This window comes from Podarcis tiliguerta (assembly GCF_965153285.1).
Source record: "Podarcis tiliguerta genome assembly, chromosome: 2".
NCBI classification, from domain to species: Eukaryota; Metazoa; Chordata; class Lepidosauria; order Squamata; family Lacertidae; genus Podarcis; species Podarcis tiliguerta.
This window is the reverse complement of record NC_139535.1, coordinates 51,307,276-51,328,689: the sequence shown is the minus strand read 5'-3', so window position 1 is coordinate 51,328,689 and position 21,414 is coordinate 51,307,276. Positions and strand designations below refer to the sequence as shown.

The 21,414-nt window shown below is 40.7% G+C and overlaps 1 protein-coding gene across 8 annotated transcripts in view; it reads left to right on the top strand.

Annotated features, from left to right (window-relative positions):
- Positions 1-21,414, top strand: part of RAD54L2 (RAD54 like 2) — a 68,432-nt gene that overhangs the window by 21,139 nt on the left and 25,879 nt on the right. For 4 of the 8 annotated variants that reach the window (XM_083429329.1, XM_083429334.1, XM_083429333.1 and 1 more), the window contains 2 exons: positions 79-285; positions 19,977-20,175. In XM_083429329.1, coding sequence (XP_083285455.1) covers positions 135-285; positions 19,977-20,175 — 350 coding nt within the window. In that variant the 5' untranslated portion in view covers positions 79-134. Of the gene's footprint in view, positions 1-78; positions 286-1,641; positions 1,692-8,715; positions 9,443-19,976; positions 20,176-21,414 lie in introns of those variants that run through there. The other 4 variants (XM_083429332.1, XM_083429330.1, XM_083429331.1 and 1 more) reach the window with 4 other exon arrangements.

The window sequence follows — 21,414 nt, the reverse complement described above, 5'->3', positions numbered from 1 at the left end:
GGGTTAAGCTATAGCATACTATGCAATCTATTGTGCTTGGTTTTAATTTCCTCATGTTTTTTCTTGCTCTTTTTGTAGGGCTGCCTTAACACAGATCATGAGCAGGTAATGCACAAGGAGTGCTATTGGGAATCATGTCGGACGAGTCAATCTCAGGGAGTGATCCGGACGTGGACCCGGACTTGGAGCAGGAGGATATGGAAGAGGAGGAGGAGGAAGAGGAGGACGAAGCAATGGAGGAGGACAATGATGGGGATGATGAAGAGGATTTACTTGATGAGAATGGTGAGTAATGGGCAAGGGAGTCAATGAATGCTTTTTTGTATGTGCTTCCCGGCACTCTTAAATCTGGTGAATAAATCATTAGGTTTTATATAAGAGGCAGATTTGTTCACTGTGGAATTTATGCGAGTACAGGTCTTTGAACATTTGTACCAGTTTTTGAACATTTAAGTCAGTAGGTTATATAATGTGACAGCCCAGTCCTGAATTGGCAACTTGCATTGCTGTAGCTAAAACTGTATCCAAATCTGGGTGAGCAGGGCAGAGTTATTTAGCTCTGCAGCTGCTGGGGAAGCCCCCGTCTAGCAATCCATTTTGAGAAGAATGTTGTGTGTATTGTTACTATGTGTCTGAGGCATGTCTGTTGTGAGGGCATCAGTTACACCTTTTTTGTGAAATATTTGGCTTCTCCGGACCTCAGATTTGAATGAAAGGGCACGAGGCTAAAACTACGGCTGTGTGTACTTTTTCACATATATCAACATTCTGTGCCAAGGAAAGCTGTCCCTTGTGGCCTAAATTTTACAGATCTATTCGGTCTGTGCATTATTTCCTCTTATTTGCATATTTTTACAATCTTGACTGTTCTGTATAATCAACTCTGTGTTGGTAATTAAGGGAAATTGCAGCAGCTATGCAGAGCACTGATGCCCCACCCAAAACTGCTGGAAACTTTATCCAGGTTCCTGATATTTCAGCAGGGGTTACCCACATGTGTAGCTAGTTTGAATACAGTTAAGACATTGTTTATTTGGTTTAACTTGCATTTTGCTCTTCGCCACTGCTGACGATGCCATACAGGGGAAAATAGAAGCCAGGAAGAAACCAGAGCCTGGCTTGTTACATTCAAGCTCAGGCTAATGAGGGCTCATGGTTTGTTTCTGTCCAAAGGAACTACAACCCCATACAAGCTAGGTTCAGCATGTAATTCCTGCCTTGTGTCCTTCTCTGTGTGGCAAATTAGTGTTGTAGTTTAAGATTACATGTGAACTGGGCCATAGTTGTTAGGACATAAGAGCACAGGAAGAATCTTGGATCAAAGGCCCATTTTGATCTGTATTCATTGTTTCCAGTACTGGCCCACCCCCTGCATCAGCAAAACCTCACAATGAAAGTGATAGCTTTTTGTTGTCTTCAGTATCCTGCATTCTGGTTCAGTTTAATACTGTGACTAGCAGTTATGGATAATCCATAAGTCCATTGAAGGAGGTTGGGCTAGATGACACTCAGGGTCCTTTTCATCTCTACAATTCTATGATTGCATATGATTCAGTTATTTATGCTATTAGATTGGCTTAATTTAGTCTTCAAGTGTTGCACCCTAGACTACATTCTGTGTTTTTTTCTGCACTCCTGCAGAATCATGTCACATGCACAGTCCTGACTCAAGACTAGAGAAAAAGAGGAAGGCAAGTCCTCCATTTTTACCTGTTGCTCAAGGTGCATTCAGATGCCTCTTCTAGCTTCTTCTCTGCTGCTTTGTGCTTGCTTTTTAAATGGTTTCTGTTCATGGTGTGTGTGTTGAGGGAGAGGGAAGGAGTAGTTGCACATCCGGAAAAGCAAGAGCACTCACTTCAAAATGGAGTCTTGGCCAGCAGCGGTTTCTCTTGTCTGTGCTTCTCCCCTATCTCATTTTTCTAAAATTTTCCTCTCATTACAGCAGCTAACTGAACTCCTGCAGTTGCATCTGCTTGCAACAAATTCAACTCTAGGAATCAGTATCCTCTGTTATTAGAAAAGCCCCTCTCTCATCATTCCTTCCTGAAGTAGCTCTAAATTGGAGCTCATTGCTAGGTCTTTTTTCTCTTCTGTTTTGGACTAACTGCAGACCCATCTCTCTTGTTTCCTTAAAACATGGAACTTGGAACTGAGAGGAGATCCTCTGTAAATTATCTTAATATCTGGTCAGGTTCAAATGGGAGAAAGTTGTCCTTCAGATGCCCTGGTCCTGAACCATATAGGGTTGTATTCAGCTAACTTTTAATGAGAGTAGACCCACTGAAATTAATGGACCTATGTTATGATCATTAATTTCAACTGCTCTGTTCTGAGCAAATGTTAGTTGAATACAACCTGAAGTACTTTAAAGATCAGAGGTTAACAGCTTGGCCACCACATTCTGGTGAGCCACTTCCAGCTGAGCAGAGGGACTTCTGATCACAGCCTGGGCATAAAGGGCCAACGGTGAACCCAGAAGGACCCCGAAACTACAAACACATGTTTCCAAGTACAGTTTTATGCCATCTTCGTGTAGGGCTGCCATACCTCAACAACTTTTCTGTCTGGATTTTCACTGTTTGAAATATGGCGACCCTATCTTCATTGCAGTGCAGTAACTGTAACTCTGATACATTTTTTCCAGTTCTTTTATGTTTTAGACCTGGGCTGCATTCTATTCTCTGTTAATGAGGCCCTTGATTAATGAGCTGTCCCAACTAAATCAACTTCTCCTACTTCAAGTAAATAGTTTCCCCCCGGTCTTGTATGTAGTCAATATGATGTGCTCTTTTTCTAATTAGTGGGCTAGCTTAAGTGGTAGAGCTATTAATTCTGTTCTGCGCTGCTTATAAAAGTTATGATTACCAACAGTTTATAATTTCATCTGATGGTGAGCCCTTTTGCCTGGAGTATTATCCCTCATTTCTCAAAAATACCAAAAATTATCAGAAATTGCATTTCAGTGAATGGGATGGTGATTTCTTCTGTGATAGTCTTCATGGCAGCTTATATCCTGCCCTAAGTCTTTGCATTATGTCCTTTTGAGCTCTTTTGTATGTTTTAAGTGCTTAACTAGAAACTGGTAAAAAGAAAAGAGGGAAATTAGTTACTTTGCAGTCAAACTACTTGTAAATTGTATTGCTTTTATTTTTAGATGAGGAGCAGGTAGGATTTTTCTGTAGCATGGAAGATTTATAAAACTTATAAGGCTTTGTGAAATATTTTAAAATATGTTTGTTTTGTTTGTTCAGTACATTATTCCTAAACATTAATACACTTTTACAGTTCTATGTGTTATACAACAAAGTGGGTATTGCTGACTGGTGGGTGGCTCATTTTCTTCAGCTCTCTGATTTTTAAGTAGATCACCTTGTAAGGATTTTGTCATATCCTTTCCTTCTGGGGGAAGCACAGTGCAAAGTTCATCTCCCTGAGTAACCTTTGCATAACTTAGCACTTGCCTTGTGAGCTACAAGTGTGTGCACTGCGCAGAGACACTTGCTGCACTAAGAAAGGCAAGGAGTGTTGCCCAGCAGATTGCCAGACAATGTGCCAATGACTACTGGCTAAAGTCATATCAGAGCATTCAACTTGCTGCTGACAGTGACAATACTCACAAAATGTACGAAGGCATGAAGAAAGCCATTGGAGCAACAGTCAGAAAAACTGCACTGTTGAAAACTTTGTCTGTAGAGATCATCACAAATTGCAGCAAGCAGGTGAAGCAATGAGTATAGCACTGTCAAGAACCGTACTTGTGGGGGGAAATGGTCTTTGGCACAGCAATTGCCTGCATTCAGACTCTGCTTGCCTTGGAGGAGCTGGATGTTCCTCTCCCCCCTGATGAGCTTAAGAACTCTTAAACATGTGGTGAAGCCCTAGGATGGGACTGAATCCCAGCAGAATTACTGAAAGCATCAGCATTGGTGACCATACGCTTGGGGTGATAGATGATTCTGTCTACCTTGGCTCCACCATAACCAGCAACCTTTCCATTGACACTGAGCTGGACGAGTGTATTGGTAAGGCAGCTCCCAAAAGGGTATGGGAGAATGTGATGCTAATGCCCAATGCCCAAATGAAGATCTACCAGACTTGTGTGTTGAACATGCTGCTTTATGGAAGGGAGCTGTGGGCAACTTACAGCTGCCAGGAGCGACGCCTCAATGTCTTCCATATGTGCTGTGTCAGGAAGATTTTGGGCATCACATAGCAAGGACCGAGTCTCAGACAGAGGTGTTTTTCAAAGCCCACATTCCCATTGTTTTCACACTTCTGTCTCATCAATGTCTAAGCCAGGCATGTCCAAAGTCCATTTGGGGGGCCTAAACCTGCCTGCAGATCGATTTAATCCGCCCCCCGTGGCAGTATATGTGTAAAATTGTAAAAAAAGCAGAACAATTTTGGGGTGAAATTGTAAAAAAAGCTGTTCACTTCATCAAATCTGGCTCTCTTTGAAAAAAGTTTGGGCACCCCTGGTCTAAGCTGTCTTGGTCAGTTTCCACACAATGAAAGATGGCAGGATCCCCATGGATGTGCTGTACAGGGAGCTAGCTTCAGGCACCAGGCCTGTTGGCAGACCAACTTACAAAGATGTCTGCAAGTGTGATATGAAGGCTGCCAGCATTAACTCCACTGTGTGGGAATCCCTTGCAGACGACCTCTGTGCCTGGAGACAGGAGCCAGGTCATGTATCCACAGCAACGGCCAGAGGAGGAATGATCACTGGGAGGAACGCAGAGAGAATAAACGCCATGGTGCATATGTGCCAGTGAAACTGGGCACCTTAATCTGCCCCGGATGCAACACAGTATGTCTCTCCCATATTGGTCTCCACAGCCACAGCAGGCGCTGTAACTCTCCAACGGTTTGACTTTACCCCCAATGGCATATTCCTCCATTGTCTCTCGAGACAGACAGATGCCAACAATGCCTTGGTTAATGTGAATGTGGCACTGTGGTCTAAACCACTGAGCCTCTTGGGCTTGCTGATCCGAAGGTCGGTTGTTTGAATCTGCGCAGCGGGGTGAGCTCCCGTTGCTTTGTCCCTGCTTCTGCTAACCTAGCAATTTCGAAAGCATATCAGTGCAAGTAGATAAATAGGTACCACTGCAGCGGGGAAAGTAAATGGCATTTCTGTGTGCTCTGGCACTCGTCACAGCCCTTCGTGCGCCAGTGGCAGTTTAGTCATGCTCACCAAATGACCTAGAAAGCTGTCTGTGGACAAACGCCAGCTCCCTCGGCCTGCAGCGAGGTGAGCGCCACACCCCATAGTCACTTTGACTGGACTTAACTGTCCAGGGGTCCTTTACCTTTTTTAAAAAAACTCAAACACCTTGGTCCTTGTATGTGTTTTATGGTATAATTTTGGTTTTGTAAAATAAACCACACCATTTTTAGCATTTAAGCTCCACAGTTAAACTAGTAGAAATGAAAGTGGTTGGACCAGAAACAAGAAGTACATAAGCACAGTAGTTCTGTGAGAATTAAGAACCAGTGAGGATATTGGTAAATTCTGCTGTAGGCTCTTGGCTCTTTTGAACTGGTTGTTCTGTACCAGCAAAGTGACGACATTTTTGTTTTGGTTCCCCCCCCCCAAAACACACACACTCTACTCTGTGTTTTGTGGAGAACGCTTTGTACTTAAACTGCTTGTTTCTTTTTGATTCTATCTGCTAGGGATGAGTCTGTAAGCTTTCTTCCTTCTCAGAAGAGCTTATTGTGGCAGGGATGTCTGGAAAAGGGCACCAAAGTCCTTAGCCAAACTTGCAGGAATATAGGGTGCATGATATGAGTTCGAGGTGGCTAGGAGCCTATTTTGCTAATTCTAGAATTTTAATTAGTGCTGTGAAACTGTTATCTATTGTTACCTAAGTTATCATAGTTGGGGTGTGGCTTGAATGCTGGTGTGGGAAGGGAGACTAGAACTTTCATCTCGGCCCCCTCAGGGTTTCACAGACAGACAACACTTGCGGTCACACTTCTTTTTAAAAATCTATAAGGATTTATTTCAGGTTAGGGCTGAGGATGAGAAGGGTCATAAAAATCTTGATGGTGGTGTTGCCTCTCCTCACTAGTCTCCTTATGATTTTTTTTGGCATAAATCACTTGTTTGAGAAAGCAGGACAACTTCTGGCAGCATTAGACAATGTTATATAACCTGGAGAAATGACTTGCATTTGCTTGGAGGCAATGATGCCAAAGTTCTCTTTGCCTCAGATCTGCTGACGGGTTCTGTAGCCTTGCTGTTCTGTTATGGTGGTGTAACCAGCTGCTTGCTTTTCCTTTTTTTTTTGCCTCGTATAATGGAATTTAAAGTACATATGTTGCTATTCTAGAGCACTCATCCTTCTCTCTCCTCCTCCCCTGTGTGTGCAGGTAGTCACCGCCTCCATTTCTTGTTGGTAATTGTTCTTGAGCATAAAAAAATGTAATATGCATACAGTGTAGAAGCCTGCGAGTTCAAATTAACAAAGAAATACACTGTGCTCTCCGTGGATGTGAAAAATATCTCTCTTATATCTTCTGTTTGTTTCCAATTTCTGTTACTCTTTGATCAGAAACACCATTATGAAGAAAACATTTTTTCCCTTTCGAAATTAATTTGTTATTTCTTGTTCTATTATTCTTGCAGTGATTTATTCGTTTCTACTAACCTATCTTTAATTGGAGTTGTACACTATTTATTTTCATTCAGCAGTGTAAAACTTTAAACCCCCAAACACATTTAATGGAAACAAGTGCCTCACAAACACAGCAGGAGTAGCCACCATGGTGCTCTCCTGATGTTGTTGAACTCCAATTCCCATCAGCCCCAGCCAACATGGCAGGGATGATGGGAACCGTTGTCCAGCAACACCTGGAGGGCACCATATTGTAATAAAAAACTAATTTTAAAAGAAAAAGAAGTGTAATTTAAGCTCACAATGGTGTTTTTGCTTTTTTTACTGGAAAATGCACACTTCTGAGTGAAAGTTCTTATCAGCTTAACTTGGGAGGAGAGGCTGTGACTGAAAATAACATTCTGGTTTTAATTAAAATATTTAATAAGAGCTATTGTCTCCTTATTTTATAATTTTGGATTTGAGTTTTTTAAGTAAATAAAATCAAGGACCATATGTGCATTTATCATACTTCTAAGACAACTTTTGACCAGTATTATACTATTAAATCAAAACATTTGATTGTGGAAGTTTGACATCTAGAACCCTACATAGTCTATATAGTTATCAGTTGTAGTAAGTGCTCTCTAGCTTAAAGCAAGGAATCAGTAAATATTGCTGACTCAACACATTGCTGACTCAACACAGCTCCCCCCCCCCCAAAAAAAAACCCTATTATGTACTCCTGAGTTTCTTATTCTTGGGTTGCTTATGCATACTGCCTAAGAGAGTCACAGTCTGGGCAATAAAAGACTGGAGCCTGAAGCAGTCTGAGAAATAAAATAGTATAGCAGAGGTAAATCATGTGGTCATATTGCATATGTTTTAACGGGATGGAACCAAAGCCTTCTGAAATCAGTAGATCTTCTTATTTCTTTGGTGTGTGCCAACTTCATGTCTTGTCTTCATTTTTTGTATCCATTTTCTTTTGTGCTGCTTTTAAAATTTGCGTCCAGACGGAAAGGCAACAGGAAGATCATGTCTTATGTTGGGGTTCAGCTCTAAGGGTTCCGTGTGTACACAAAAATGTGTACAGCGAATGCTCGGGTTGCAAACATGATCCGTGCAGGATGCACGTTCGCAACCCGCAGCGTTCACAACCTGCAGTGGCACCTCTGCGCATCTGTGGGTTGCGATTTGGCGCTTCTGTGCATGCGTGACTACCAAAACCCGGAAGTAACCCATTCCAGTACTTCTGGGTTTCGGCGGGTCCGTAACCTGAAAAACGTAACCTGGAGCGTCTGTAACCCGAGGTATGACTGTATACTCAAACCCTTGGAACCAAGCCCCTTCTTGAGCATCCCTGGTTTTCCAGAATTTGTGAGAAGAGAGAGACTTGCTTGGAAAGCAACACAGATAGTTTAAAAGGCTCTTTATATCCCAGGAAAATCTGGTGCAAAAAGAGCTTTCAGCTGTCTACTCATTAAGAGATCTTGGATCGGTACTGACAGTACTGTCACTAAAAGCAGAGGGAAAATACCTGGGATAGGATTAAAAAAGGAAAATAAATATTTTGTCATGAGATGTAATACAGAGGAATAGCTTTTAATAAGCCTACTATGAAATGAAGCATTATGTAGTGGGAGTGTATCTTAGAAAACAGCCTTCCCCTACTTGGTACCTTCCATACGCTTTGGACTACAACTCCCATCAGCCTCAGACCTCTCCACTGTTCTTTGATTGTTGTTGGCCTCAGCAACTCCACATAAAAAAATATTTTTTTGAGCTAAAGCCAATAGGTCGTTGCTGCCACTATTTAGGTTACAGAGATCACATATTGGTTGGTTTTCACACATATGGAATTGTGTTGGGTTAGCAACACCCTGTGTTGCTCTTAATAAAATTAAACTTGCAATGATTCTCTTTTTAATGGCTCCCAATATGTTGATATGCTAACTTACCCCCACCCTCCACCCCCTTAGCCCTGGTGTTAATTTCTGGAGCTCTTGCTCTTTGTTTCCTGTTGCCTGTTAGAATTCCCCTTGTGTGGGGCCCCAGTTGAGTTTGAATAGTTATGTAAGGATTTCGTTTTATTCCTGCTCTCTTCCACTAGTTCAAATGGATCGCGGGCTGAGTAAATGATATCAGATGAAAACGGCGTGCAACTTTTGTTGTAGCAGCCACCCCAGAGAGAAGAGACCTCCCAAAACGTACATGGTTTCTTTTTGTTTTACAGACTGAACTGTTTTTCAGGAGTAGTGTTGGGTACCTCCTCTAATTTAGCACATATGCTAGTTTCAGTCAATAGGACAGAATAGCTTCTGTGATTGGTCCTCAAGTACTTGCTGGCTTTTTTTTGTACTCATGGCTTTGAGGACCTGAGCTGGGAAAGAAAATAAGTGCCAGTGCTATATAGACTAAAACCTAGGCATATTTAATTGGTTATGTAAGTGACCCTTCTCAGTCACAGCCAAGTTACAGGATCTATATTCACTGGATGTGCTCAATACAGGTTTGTAGGATAGATCGCTAAGTGCTGTTGATTAGAATATCCGAATACCATGACATTGTTTAGTCTGTTTCCTGTCTTTTCTCTGCTACTTTAGCAAAAGGCACATCATGATTTTTTGTGTGATTATGGTGTTCCAGGCAGAGATGATAAATTATTTTCATTGACTTCAGGCATTTGGTCTGGGGCTAGAATAGCTCATAGTAGTTGACAGTTTGCCATATTATCTTCTGCTGAAGTTACAGAACCAGCTGTTAAAGAAGGTTGTGTTGCAGTCAGCCGTGTACACTGAGCAAAATGCTCCTTTTGGATGAATCGCAGCACTTCCCAGGTAAGACATGGAAGTCTCCTTTCCATCTTCCGTTGATTTCACAAACAGTTCATTGTTTTTAGAAATCGGATGTGTTCCAGTGGTGTTGTGAGAGAGTGGTTGGAATATAATATTTTGTAAAACAATACATTGAGATTCATTATTTATTCAGCAGTCAATAATTTGGTGGAAGTTGAGTGTCTTGATTTGCATGAGAGGCTGACTGTATAATCTTGAACACTGTATAAGGCTATTTACGACTTTTAAAGTCTGAGGATTCTAGTAAAACAACCAATTAACTCTTGTATTTGTTTTGGTAGGATTATTATTTCATATTGCAGCCTCTTTGCACTTGTTGCTTTCCTGAGCAAGGATGTGGCATATTTTGCATATGTTATTTAATGTGTTTTCTCCCTATCTGAATCTGCATACTTCTGCAGTTCTGAGAGTTCTTACCGGTTCTGTATTTCATAGGACAGGATAGTGGAAGCGTATGTGCATTATGTATGCACACACTGCACTTCTGACAAACTTTTTTGTTCATCCCTGGAATTCTGAGAATTAGGTTTGCCTTCTTACAAATAGGTTATATACAAAAAGTTCTGAAATTCTGTTATGAAAAAGTCTTGTTTGAAACATCACATTTAGTTGTGTATGCTCGCTGGTATTTATTTTGTAACTTTATCAATTGTTCCTGTTTACCTAGTTCAGCCTTTCTTGTTTACCTAGTTTACCTTTCTAGTTCAGAAAACTGATTTCTTCCCAGTAAACTCATAAAAGAGGAAGTAGGCATAGAGTACTTTATTTTTTAAACTCCTCGTAGGAGTGATGTTATATGGACTTTATTTTGAAACTGATAAGAGTAATCACGTGTATGTGTATTTTTGCTGGGCTCTGATTTATCTTTCTATGAATTGTTTAAAAAAGTACAGACAATCCAGTGGCGAGAATGCAACAAATGTCTAACTGATTTATGGGTCCAAGTGGAAATTGCAAATTTAAATTACAAATTACTATTTAAGAAAGGAATGATACTTTCAGGAGTAAGACATTTTGAGATCAGTCTTGATAAAGGGAATGAAGAACCTCAGGATCTAGGAAATTTATAAATGTTGAAGGCCCATGATTTCTGGGAATGAGAAATCTAATTAGATTGTAAAAAAAGATTAAAACTGGAGCCACTGGAGTACAGTACTAATTACTGCTGTCTCATCTTTGCATAACACAACAGTCTAACAGACCATGCTGAGCTGCAAGGACTTGACTGAGCATTTTATTTTGACTCTGCAGTAAGAAGTAACTTTCGATTCTGCAGCTTTATTTTACTGTCTAGCTGAAAAGTTTTTAGACTAACACACTTTTTAAGAAAAATTTTCATGAGCAAAAACCCTGAGCATCCTCTCTAATGCATGTAGAATAATGAGTTTAGTTTTAAACCATCTCTCACGTCCATATTTGACACTACATTTAAACTACAATGGACTTTTAAAAGTATTCATTAATGTAGTGATAAATCAACATGAAAATAGTGCTCTGCACTTAATGATTTACATTGAACCAGCATATGAAAATTATAATCAAACTATCTAATTTGTCTATGTATCATCACAGTGTAATAAAAATTGTTGCTTCTTTTGAGGAGCTCTTCTATTACCTTATAAGAGTATACCAGGGGTCAGCAACCTTTTTCAGCCGTGAGCCGGTCCACCATCACTCGGACTATGTGGGGGCCGGTCTATATTTTGAAAAATAATAATGAACAAATTCCTATGCCTCACAAATAAACCAGAGATGCATTTTAAATAAAAGCACACATTCTATTCATGTAAAAACACCAGGCAGGCCCCACAAATAACCCAGAGATGCATTTTAAATAAAAGGACACATTCTACTCATGTAAAAACACTCTGATTCCCGGATCGTCTGCGGGCCAGATTGAGAAGGCGATTGAGCTGTATCCGGCCCCCGGGCCTTAGGTTGCCTATCCCTGGACTATACCTTACAGAGCACTTATTAACTCCATTTTATTATGTGAAATCTGCTGTGCAGATAGGCCAGGTAATTTGCACAAAGTCATAAGTCTGGTAGGCTTTGAATTTGACCTCAGCTCTATGTCTGCACTGCTCAATACATCCAATAAATCTTTCCTCATCACTTGATTTTAATAATCTTTATTGATTAATCAGGTTCACTTTACAGCTTTCATGAAATATAATCTAAGTGTTAACACCACGCCTCACTATCTTCTGCTATCAATTTCCTTTTAAAAAGAGGAATACTTGGCTGTGGTGTCTAATAGTTTGAACACCCACTATATTTTGTGGGACTGCAATACAGCAAAATAAGGGATATTCATTTAGTTAGCTGGCCTGGACAACAAATCTGGTACCTTGCTTGGGGATCTGCAAATTGTGTTGCAAACTTTTGTTGTTCCACCATGTGGTGAAGTAGTGAATTGTTGCCTTAAATACTTCTTTTCTGGAATCATCCTGAAATTGCAGACTTTAAAGAAACTCCCTTGATAAATTAAAAAAACATTATGTTCCTGATGGAAGCGAGAAGACAGTGCAGAAAAAGACATGAATGCCATTATGGTGTTCATTTGTTTTTCTGTTGTTGCTTTTTGGAAAAGTAACCCAGGTTGTTTCAAATACTGTTTTTGTTTTGTTTTGTTATAAACTTGCACAGTGAAAACCTTGATCTAGGAAAGCATTCATTATTGTTTTTTTGGGGGGGGGGGTTCTGCTACTTGTTGTGTTCATTATCTTCCTCTGAAAGCTAGCCTTTCTTGCTTAACTTCAGAGGAATTCTCACTGATCTTGAAGCAGAAAACGGCAATTAAGTTAGTTATTTCTTTCCCTCACTCACTCGCATCCCCTTGGGAAGCAACCTGTAAAGAAAAGAAGAAAGGGGAAAAGAAAGCTTGATCTGGTGTTTTTAATATAAAGTGGGGTGGGGTGGAAGCGAAGTCATGGTTCTTCAAACTTTATGCTGACTTTGTGGTCTTAAAAGACATCAGTTAGCCATAGTGCCTTAGTTTCTCAAACTGTCAGAAGCGTAAAATGCTAATGATAATATTCAATGATAACATTAACTACAAATATTTCATCAATCACGAAAACCTCCCGGTTTTCATATGCCTTTGTGGCATTGTTTATCACACCATTGGCTAGAGTTGAAAGGTTATGCATGTTATTTGAAGATTCTTCCACACAATAGCATGTTCCAATGTGGTGGCTCCTGTGTAGTTTTTTGTAGCAGCTCAAAGCTTAATTACTGGCTATATTTTTCCACACTGCAAAAACGGCTTACCACATGGAGTAATTTATAGATGCTTACATATGGTGATTGTAATGATATGGGTACATAACAGAGGGACTTAAGTAGCGTGTCCTGAAAGCGTACCTCCCCACAAAGAAACATCATGTGAATTGTTAACTGCAAAGCTGTAATATTGTAATCTTTGCCCTCAACAAAGGGCAGGATTCACCTAACAGACACATCAGTGAAAACCCTGTACGATGACTTCTACTTGCACAATGGGGCTTCCCCCTCTTCCCCCCCCTCTGTGCCCCCCTGAATTTTGGGGTTGGGAGAGCCCTCAGAACAGCAAGGGGGAGGGGTGGCCATGTCACCTGGCAAGTTCATATGCTTGTGCAGACAGAACATCAAATAAATTGCAGCTTGAATTCCACCTAAAAACTGCAAGTAGTTTAAAGAATAATGCTGGGATTTAGTGATTTCGAAGTCACATTACCCAATTTTCGCCATGAAAATGTGAAAATGGGGCACTTGATAACAGAGGGACTGCTTGATGTTATCTGTCACGCAGCTCTCTCAGTTGTCAGGTGTCAGATTCCTTGGTTTCGGAGCAAAATGTGAGTGTGCAATAGAGGGTCTTTTCCCCATCTTAGTGCTGCGCATTTCCAAAGCCACCAAGAGGCCTCTCTTTGCCTTTACCCACCCTGAAAAATCTACTATAAAACAAATACTATGACTTGTAACAACTGCCTACTGAAAATGGAAGCTTATGTAACCATTGCATAATACAAAATACCTCCCCCCTCACAATTCAGTCTCCTTTCCTCAGACCCTGAATATTAGTTGAACTAGAGAAATAATAATAGCATCTGCACTAATGCAGAAAAGGAGGCATCTACAACATGTGGCTACAGGAGCCAGAATGTTTCTAGTTTAGGTGCACTATTTTAGCACTTGGAACAAATACTCTATTTGTAGAGGGTAGTAAGCCCCAACTTGAATGCTTGTGACTTCTAATATGAGAGAAGTTGGAAAGTGCTTCAGGCAAAACAGGTCTTTTCATAGCACTTTGCTCTTTGGGGGGATGGGGGAATTAGCCTGGGTAATTGGAAAACTACCTAACAGCCAGAAAGTACAGTTTCTTATTCTTCCTGTGTATCTGATGAAAGTAATCACTTGTTGAAATTCCCTAGCAGAGAAGGCCTTGAAAAATATTCTAGGTCACTGTGACCCTATCTCTGTTAGTAGAGGAGTGAGATGACTGAAGCAGAAATGTCAGTTTGCAAATTAATTGCTATAAATTTGAATGTGGAAATTTCCAGACTTCTGGTATTCAACTGATGACTTAATTACCCAATTCAGACATGTATGTGCGACAGGGTTTAATTTTTTTTTTTTGCGGGGGGGAGAGCTTAGATTTTAGATAGTAGTAGGAAAGGTCTTAGTGTTTTTGTTTCTTTTAGTAGGGTAGCAGTATAATGTCGTTCTCCCCCCCCCCCCCCCATTTATCTCTCTCCTGCCACATGTGGCTTTCAGATCGCTTTGCAGACAAGTAATTAACCACACTGCATTCAACAATATCCCGGAATGTTTGTGCGGTGGCTGAGAATAAAAATTAGTTTTGCAGATTGTTAAACATGTTTCCTACTGCTGAGTCAAAAAGGTGTAGTGCTGGCTAAAAACGATGAGGATAATGTTCTCTTCTGTTGCCCTGGTCCATGTTGTGTATATATGATTAACACTTAGTAAGATCAGCTACCTGGTTTCTTCTTTTGGTTTGTGAGTGTTGTTATTTAGAGACACGTTCATAAAAGCTTATATAAGTGCTCTTTAGTGTTTATGTAATTCAGGCCTCTTTACTGTGTACAGCAGCGAGGCCAGAATAAGAGCTCGTGAGTATTTGGTGCCTTCGTTGGCTTGCATAATCTTGGAGTTAGAAGATAAATTGCCTGTCACTGAGGTTGGCCTTTAGATGTTCCAGATTTTCTGAGTGTATGCTGCTGCTGCTGCTGCTGCTTTTTAAATGTGGGCTTCCTGCATTTTTTTTTTTGTGTTGCCTCTTCCCCCACCATCTTACTTTAGCTATTATTTCCCCTTGGATTCATTCTTGGCTAAGTCTTGAAAAATGCACATGCTGCTCTTCTGTGAAGGAATCAGAGTCATAAAAAGTAGTATTAGCAGACAATGTCTCTGACAGTTGTGGAAGCAAGTGGAAGTCTGACAAGAGTGAGAATGAAAATGAGAAGACAATCATTGGCAAAAAGGAAATGAAGTGACAGTGAGATGATAAGTGTAGGCAAAAGCAGTGTACAGTGGTACCTCAGATTAAGAACTTAATTCGTTCTGGAGGTCCGTTCTTAACCTGAAACTGTTCTTAACCTGAGGTACCACTTTAGCTAATGGGGCCTCCTGCTGCTGCCGCCCAGCGATTTCTGTTCTCATCCTGAAGCAAAGTTCTTAACCCGAGGTACTATTTCTGGGTTAGTGGCATCTGTAACCTGAAGCGTCTGTAACCCGAGGCACCACTGTACTCGTTCTGAATCCTAGAACTCCTTTTCTGTATGAGGGGTTGTTGAGGATGGTGCTCTGATTCCATGTACAGAGGAGTAATACATCTATCTGGGTCCTATTGCCTTCTGTGATACTCAGAAAGAGTAGCTCTGTCAGTGCATTTGGACTTTGTAGGTGTGTCATCTTATGCAATCATTATGTAATTAGGTCTTTGTTAGGCCTTTCCAGAGTGGGAGGGACCTAAAGCTACTGAACTGCCAGAAGGCTTGAGACTGCTCTTTAATTAGCTGGCTTGATAAAAGCTTCAGAGGTTTTCAGACTTGGCACTTCTAGGGACGTCTCCCTTGCCATCCTTAGTGAGAGCTGAATTTATCTGATTATTTTGTTTGTGCAGATAGAACCTACAAGAGTCATACTTGCGTTGTTTTCACATCTTTGGTCAGTAGTGAATTGGGTTTCTCTTTTCTTCTTGTTTTTGCAAAGAATTTGTCACTGGAGCAATTCAAGTTCTTCTAATTTCTAGTCTGCATTTTGTTCAATACAGAGATTTTCATACATTTGCATATTGCCGGAGATGTTGCAGGAAATGCATTTTTCTCCTTCTGGTAACCCCCAACTTCTTCATTTAATGGTGCAGAGCAATTTTCCTCTGATGGCAGCTTCTTTAAACTTAGGGTTCCCCACAGTGAGGTGAGCAGCTTCTAGGGAAAGTTCCTTCCACTTCCTGCACACATTTTTATTTTTTGGTTGTGCAGGAGGTTGGAATGCCTTATCTCAGTTGGTGTAATACAGACAACAAAATACCTCTCTATTTGTGCTAATAAATATTCTAAATTCCCTGTTTGGGGCCTGATTCCTCTCACTGTGGAATCCCACACTTGATTGTCTTAAAATGCATGCCATGGTTGCCTCTGCTTTTGCCACTCCTCTTTTTCACTAATTCATATTGGGACACACGTCTGAGTCAGGAGTTGAGTTATTATTGATCCCTGTTTAAGACATAGTATGTTACTACCCCTTATGTGTGTCCATCCAGTACCTTAGGTACTGTGACATTTTGGGGCTGCTGTTTTAAAATAGCTAATGGTATTATAGCCAAAGTGGACTGTGTGAACCATAGACAAGAAATCTGTTGCACTCAGTGTTCTACCAGCCTAATTTTTTGTTTTGTTGGTATGGATGTGGACAGGACTGTTTTTCAAGTGAGATATTTAAAGCAGTACTGGAGGGTTAGAAAAGAAGTTGCAAACTCTTTGCAGTTTGAGCTGTTGGCTGTGAAATTCGTCTCAGGGTGCCCCTGCCAACTGAAGAAAGGCAGGTGGATACCAGAGACCTTTTCAACAGCGTCCTCCCAGATATGGAATGACCTCCCCAGAGCATCTTTCCTAGTGCCTGCATAATGGACTTTTCAGCAGGACATGAAGCCCCTTAAAAAATTTCTCAGGCATTTTAATAGGCTTGGCTTTTTTTTTTTTTTTAGCTCTCATATGTTTTGCTTTTTGTTAGATTTAGTTAGATTTGTACTGAGCCTGGCTTTATTATGTTTATTGTTAGCACAAGTTTTTATTTATTTTTAAATGGTTTTTAACTTTTCTTGTTAACCTCCCAGAGAGTGTGGTTGATTAGGTCTTATACAAGTGATGTAAATAAATAATAAACAAATTTTGAGTTGCAGAGGATTCTGAGACACACTCCAGAGCAGGGGTGGCAACCTCTGGTCCATGAGTCTAATTAGGCCAGGCATAGGTCACCGTTTGGCTGACAGTGCCATTTTCCCTAAACCACAACCATCCACCCCCACACCTGATGGAAGGGCAAGTAAGGATATGGCTACAAAGGAACCACTGGGAGCTTGAAGTTGGTTCCCAATTTTTCCTTTGCAAGTGGGACTCACTGACAGTGCTTTCATTGATAGAGTCTAGAGCATACCTAGAGTCTAGAGAATCACCTGGCACTGTTGGCTTGACCAACCAATGTGCTGCAGGAGGGGCTAGTATTACATGGTTTGGCCTATACAATAGAATGTAGTAGTAAAATGTAGTATAATGTAGGCTGTGCCACTTTAAACTACAGTCGGCACTATGTTTAAATGTTCTTCAATATAAAGAACTCCTTAGAAGCAGAAAAGAATTCTCTCTGCCTTCAAGCTTGCATATAGCAGTGAGAGAAATGGCCCATTTCTTGCTGTTCTAGTTGCAGGGAGCTTTGTATTATTTGTTCTGTTTACCTTGAGAAGCTATTTTAAAAAAAATCGATTTCCCTGTGCCTGCAATCTGAAGTAGCATTCTGTCATTTCATTCTTCTGGACGTCTGAACCAACCCTTACCCAGGACCTGTTTTTAGGCATAAAGCTGAGATAAGTAGTTAAAGATGCACATATGCATCTGACATGTTGTATCTGATCCACTGTCAGGTAGAGGTTGCTTTTGCCCTAATAAGCATTCACCCCAGAGAGGGGGAAATGATGGAAAAGCAGTATATTGGAAAGGACAAAATGATGGGAGATCTAAGTTGGAAAGTTTTGAAGTTTGTGTGTGTGTGTAGAAGTTGTGGCTGCCCATTGGTTAGGTTAATATCACAGAAGGCAATTGCTCCCTCATCCCACTCCAGGTGAACAGGAAATTGGTAGACCATGGGTAGTGGGGTTGCACAGAAGAGAAGAGATGTGCATGTGAGAAGTAGGTACAGTAGTACCTTGGGTTACAAACGCTTCAGGTTACAGACCCCGCTAACCCAGAAATAGTACATCGGGTTAAGAACTTTGCTTCAGGGTGAGAACAGAAATTGTGCGGTGGTGGCAGCGGGAGGCCCCATTAGCTAAAGTGGTACTTCAGGTTAAGAACAGTTTCAGGTTAAGTATGGACCTCCAGAACGAATTAAGTACTTAACCCGAGGTGCCACTGTATAGCCTTTTGTTTTTTATTGTTATTATTTTATCACGGTCGGGAGAAGGGATCAGAACTACCAAGACAAATATTCTACTGGGTCCCAGGGTTTTATCTATTTCTGATTTCTGAAAATACTCATTAAATAAAATATGTGAAGGGAATGTGTGTTAGCTGTAGCTGTCTGCTTCTAATATCGGATTCTTCAGCCCTTCAGAATTCTGCATGAACTATGGCTTTGTTTTTGACTCTAGGGAAGTCATTGGTTTAATGACTCATTCTGCAGAATACGGTCATGTGTGCTGCTATTGCTGCTTCCTGTTGCCCTATTTTATCCAATCTTTTGATCTAGTTATATAATTGTGAATGAAAGAGAAAAGCCATGGGTGTAAAAACACTTTGTATAATATTACCATACTTTTTTACTTAATATTTCAGTGAAATGTTATTTAACATGAGTAGCAGAGTTCTAGTCTGATAACTTCCAAGAAATTGGACTCTCTTCCCAGTACTGGGATTCCTTGGGGTAAATGAGTGCAATCTGTGGGCTTGTTTGTTGTGACATTTCTGTTGCCGCATGCTTCTCTCTCTCTCTCTGTGTGTGTGTGTGTGTGAGAGAGAGAGAGAGAGAGAGAGAGAGAGAGAGAGAAGAGCAGAGCAGAGCAGAGAGGAGAGGTCAGGTTTGGTTCAGCTGCACTTGTTCCTTGTAGGAATGTAAAATTATAGAACAAATAGGTGCTGTTTGCACTTAGATCATTTCATTTAAAATGCTTTGCCATGATATGAAGGGGCTCTGAGTCCTTAGGTACGATCCAAGAGTCCAAAGCAACCAGCTTTTTGGCTTATGAAACAGATTTTCGGCATGCAGTGAGCCCTTGACAAATGCAGCTCCACTTTGTCCTGCTATTTTAACACATGACAGTTGTCCACATGTGACCATTCAAATGTAACATTTATGGAAGTGGAGCTGCTTCCACATAGTTTAAGGGTGAGGAACTTTTCTGCCCAGACCTTAGTCTCCCCAAACCCTGGCAGGCCCGAATTGGCAGGTGGGTGGTCAGTCACTTGATGTCATAATGACACCTGCTCCTCAAACTCACATTCTTTTGTGTGTTGACTTCCATGCTGCTTGTTAAACCTCTGAAAACTGGAGTGTTAAAGAGTAATGCAAGGCTGCTTGGAAAGGGGCTTTCAAGGGGCTGTTCTTTGAACCTCTGGTTCCATTCAGTGGAAACTGCTTCCTGTTCCTCTCTCCTATGGCCCATCAGCTGATGGATGGATGGGGGCAAGCCTTGCTCCAGCAAAGGAACAAATTGGGAGCTCACTTTAACCTCTGATTGTTCCTTTGAAGTCCCGCCCTATTTAGCACCTGACACATGATGTTGCGTGGCTTCCCAGAAATGGCTTAGCAGGCTATGCTTGACCCACAGACCAGAGGTTCCCCACTCCTGACATAGTCCAACTCCACACCATTCCAGCAGTATGTGTTTATAAAAGGAAGAAAAAAACCTCAGCAGGCAGGATATCATGGTTATTTAAGAGGTAACTGTGGCATAGTAATTACGTCAGTTCCCATGTGTAGTGTGTGTGTATTTATATACATACAAACAACACACACACGCATAGGTACATATGTATCATTTTGCTCAAGTGGCATTGGACCATGTGGAAGCTGTCAGAAATGTCTAACCTATTGCCAGAACTCAATTTCTTTTGTGAGTGAGGGTGTCTAGAGAATAAGTTTGGAAACTTGGGGTTTTCAGCATCTTAAGGACTGATAAAGATCAAGAAGTTACTTGACTTCTTGGTTTGAATTAGCACATGTGGAAGGAAAGAAAGAAAGAGAAAGAAAGAAAGAGTTGATTTTGTACAACTTACTCTAACTTTCTTTGTTTCAGACCAGTCCCATGAAGCGGTGTTTGGCAGTGATCATCTTCAACATGGTGAAGATGGGGAATGGCAACGCTCTACTTCAACTACCTCATCTCAGAGTGAACAGGCAGAGAAACTGTTGCAGAATCAGCACAAGAGCCTGGCCTCTGAGGACACCAAAAAGAAGAGGGCTCAGAAACCTTCTCACATGAGGAGGAACATAAGGTGAACAGCGTTTTTAAAAAATGTGTACAGGATTTGAGTAATAATTAACTGATTGTCATTATCAGTGTTGTTTATTACTGTCCCTTGAACCCAATTTAGGATGGTGTGTTCAAGAGCTGTAGACATATTCTAAAATGGAAATGAAATGATACTACTGAAGGGGAAGATCGCAGATTTGGTGGTTATTACAAGGAAAATATTGAAAGGAAAATTTAGAAGGCATATAAAGTGATCATTGGTGATCGATTCCTTGAGAATGTTCTTGCAGAATCCCATGAAAGAGTGGCATAATCTGATGCTCTTTCCTTTGAACCAACAGCACTTTTGGAGCTTTAATTAGCATTACATGCTTTTAAAAATTATTTTGAGATCCTTTTTTTCCGGAAGGTGTGTTATCCACAGCAATATACAGTGGTACCTTGGTTCCCAAACTTAATCCGTTGGGAAGTCTTTTCCAAAACCAAAGCGTTCTAAAACGAAGGTGTGCTTTCCCACAGAAAGTAATGCAAAATGGATTAATCCATTCCAGACTTTTAATAACAACCCCTAAAACAGCAATTTAACATGAATTTTACTATCTAGCCATTGATCCATAAAATGAAAGCAATGATCAATGTACTGTACTATAAAATAAATAAGACAGTATTGTAGAGGATAAAAATTAAAATTATTATTTTTTCTTACATGCACTGATGATAGTCATTGTTTGGATGGGGGTGCTTTTATCCATTTCTGCAGTCATACAATCAATCAGTAGCTGAACTGGGTTTCAAACAGTCAGAAAAACAAGTCACAAGCCACAGTCACAAGTCAGTCCCATAAAACAAAGAACAAGTCACTGTCAAAAAAACGAAAAAGCCATGAAAACGCAAAAAATATCAAAAACAAAAGCTGTTCCGCTTCCAAGGCAAAGTTCACAAATCAGAACACCTACTTCCGGGTTTGCAGTGTTCTATTTTCAAGTTGTTCATAAACTAAGCTGTTCTAAAACCAAGTGCCAATGTAATAATCTTGATAGTAGAGAGCATTAGGACTGTGCCCATATCTGGTAATACCAAAATTTCCCTCTGCCTTTTCTTCTGGAATGACAAGCTCATAGATGAGTTACCAGGCCAGCAAAAGTATGTAGCTATATAGACCAATTACACCACATAGGTCCTAAGCTACTTCTCTCTGTTTTAGATAACTTTATTTATAGCAAAGGGATCTCCCCCCTCCCCGTTTAGCAGCGTGCCCCCT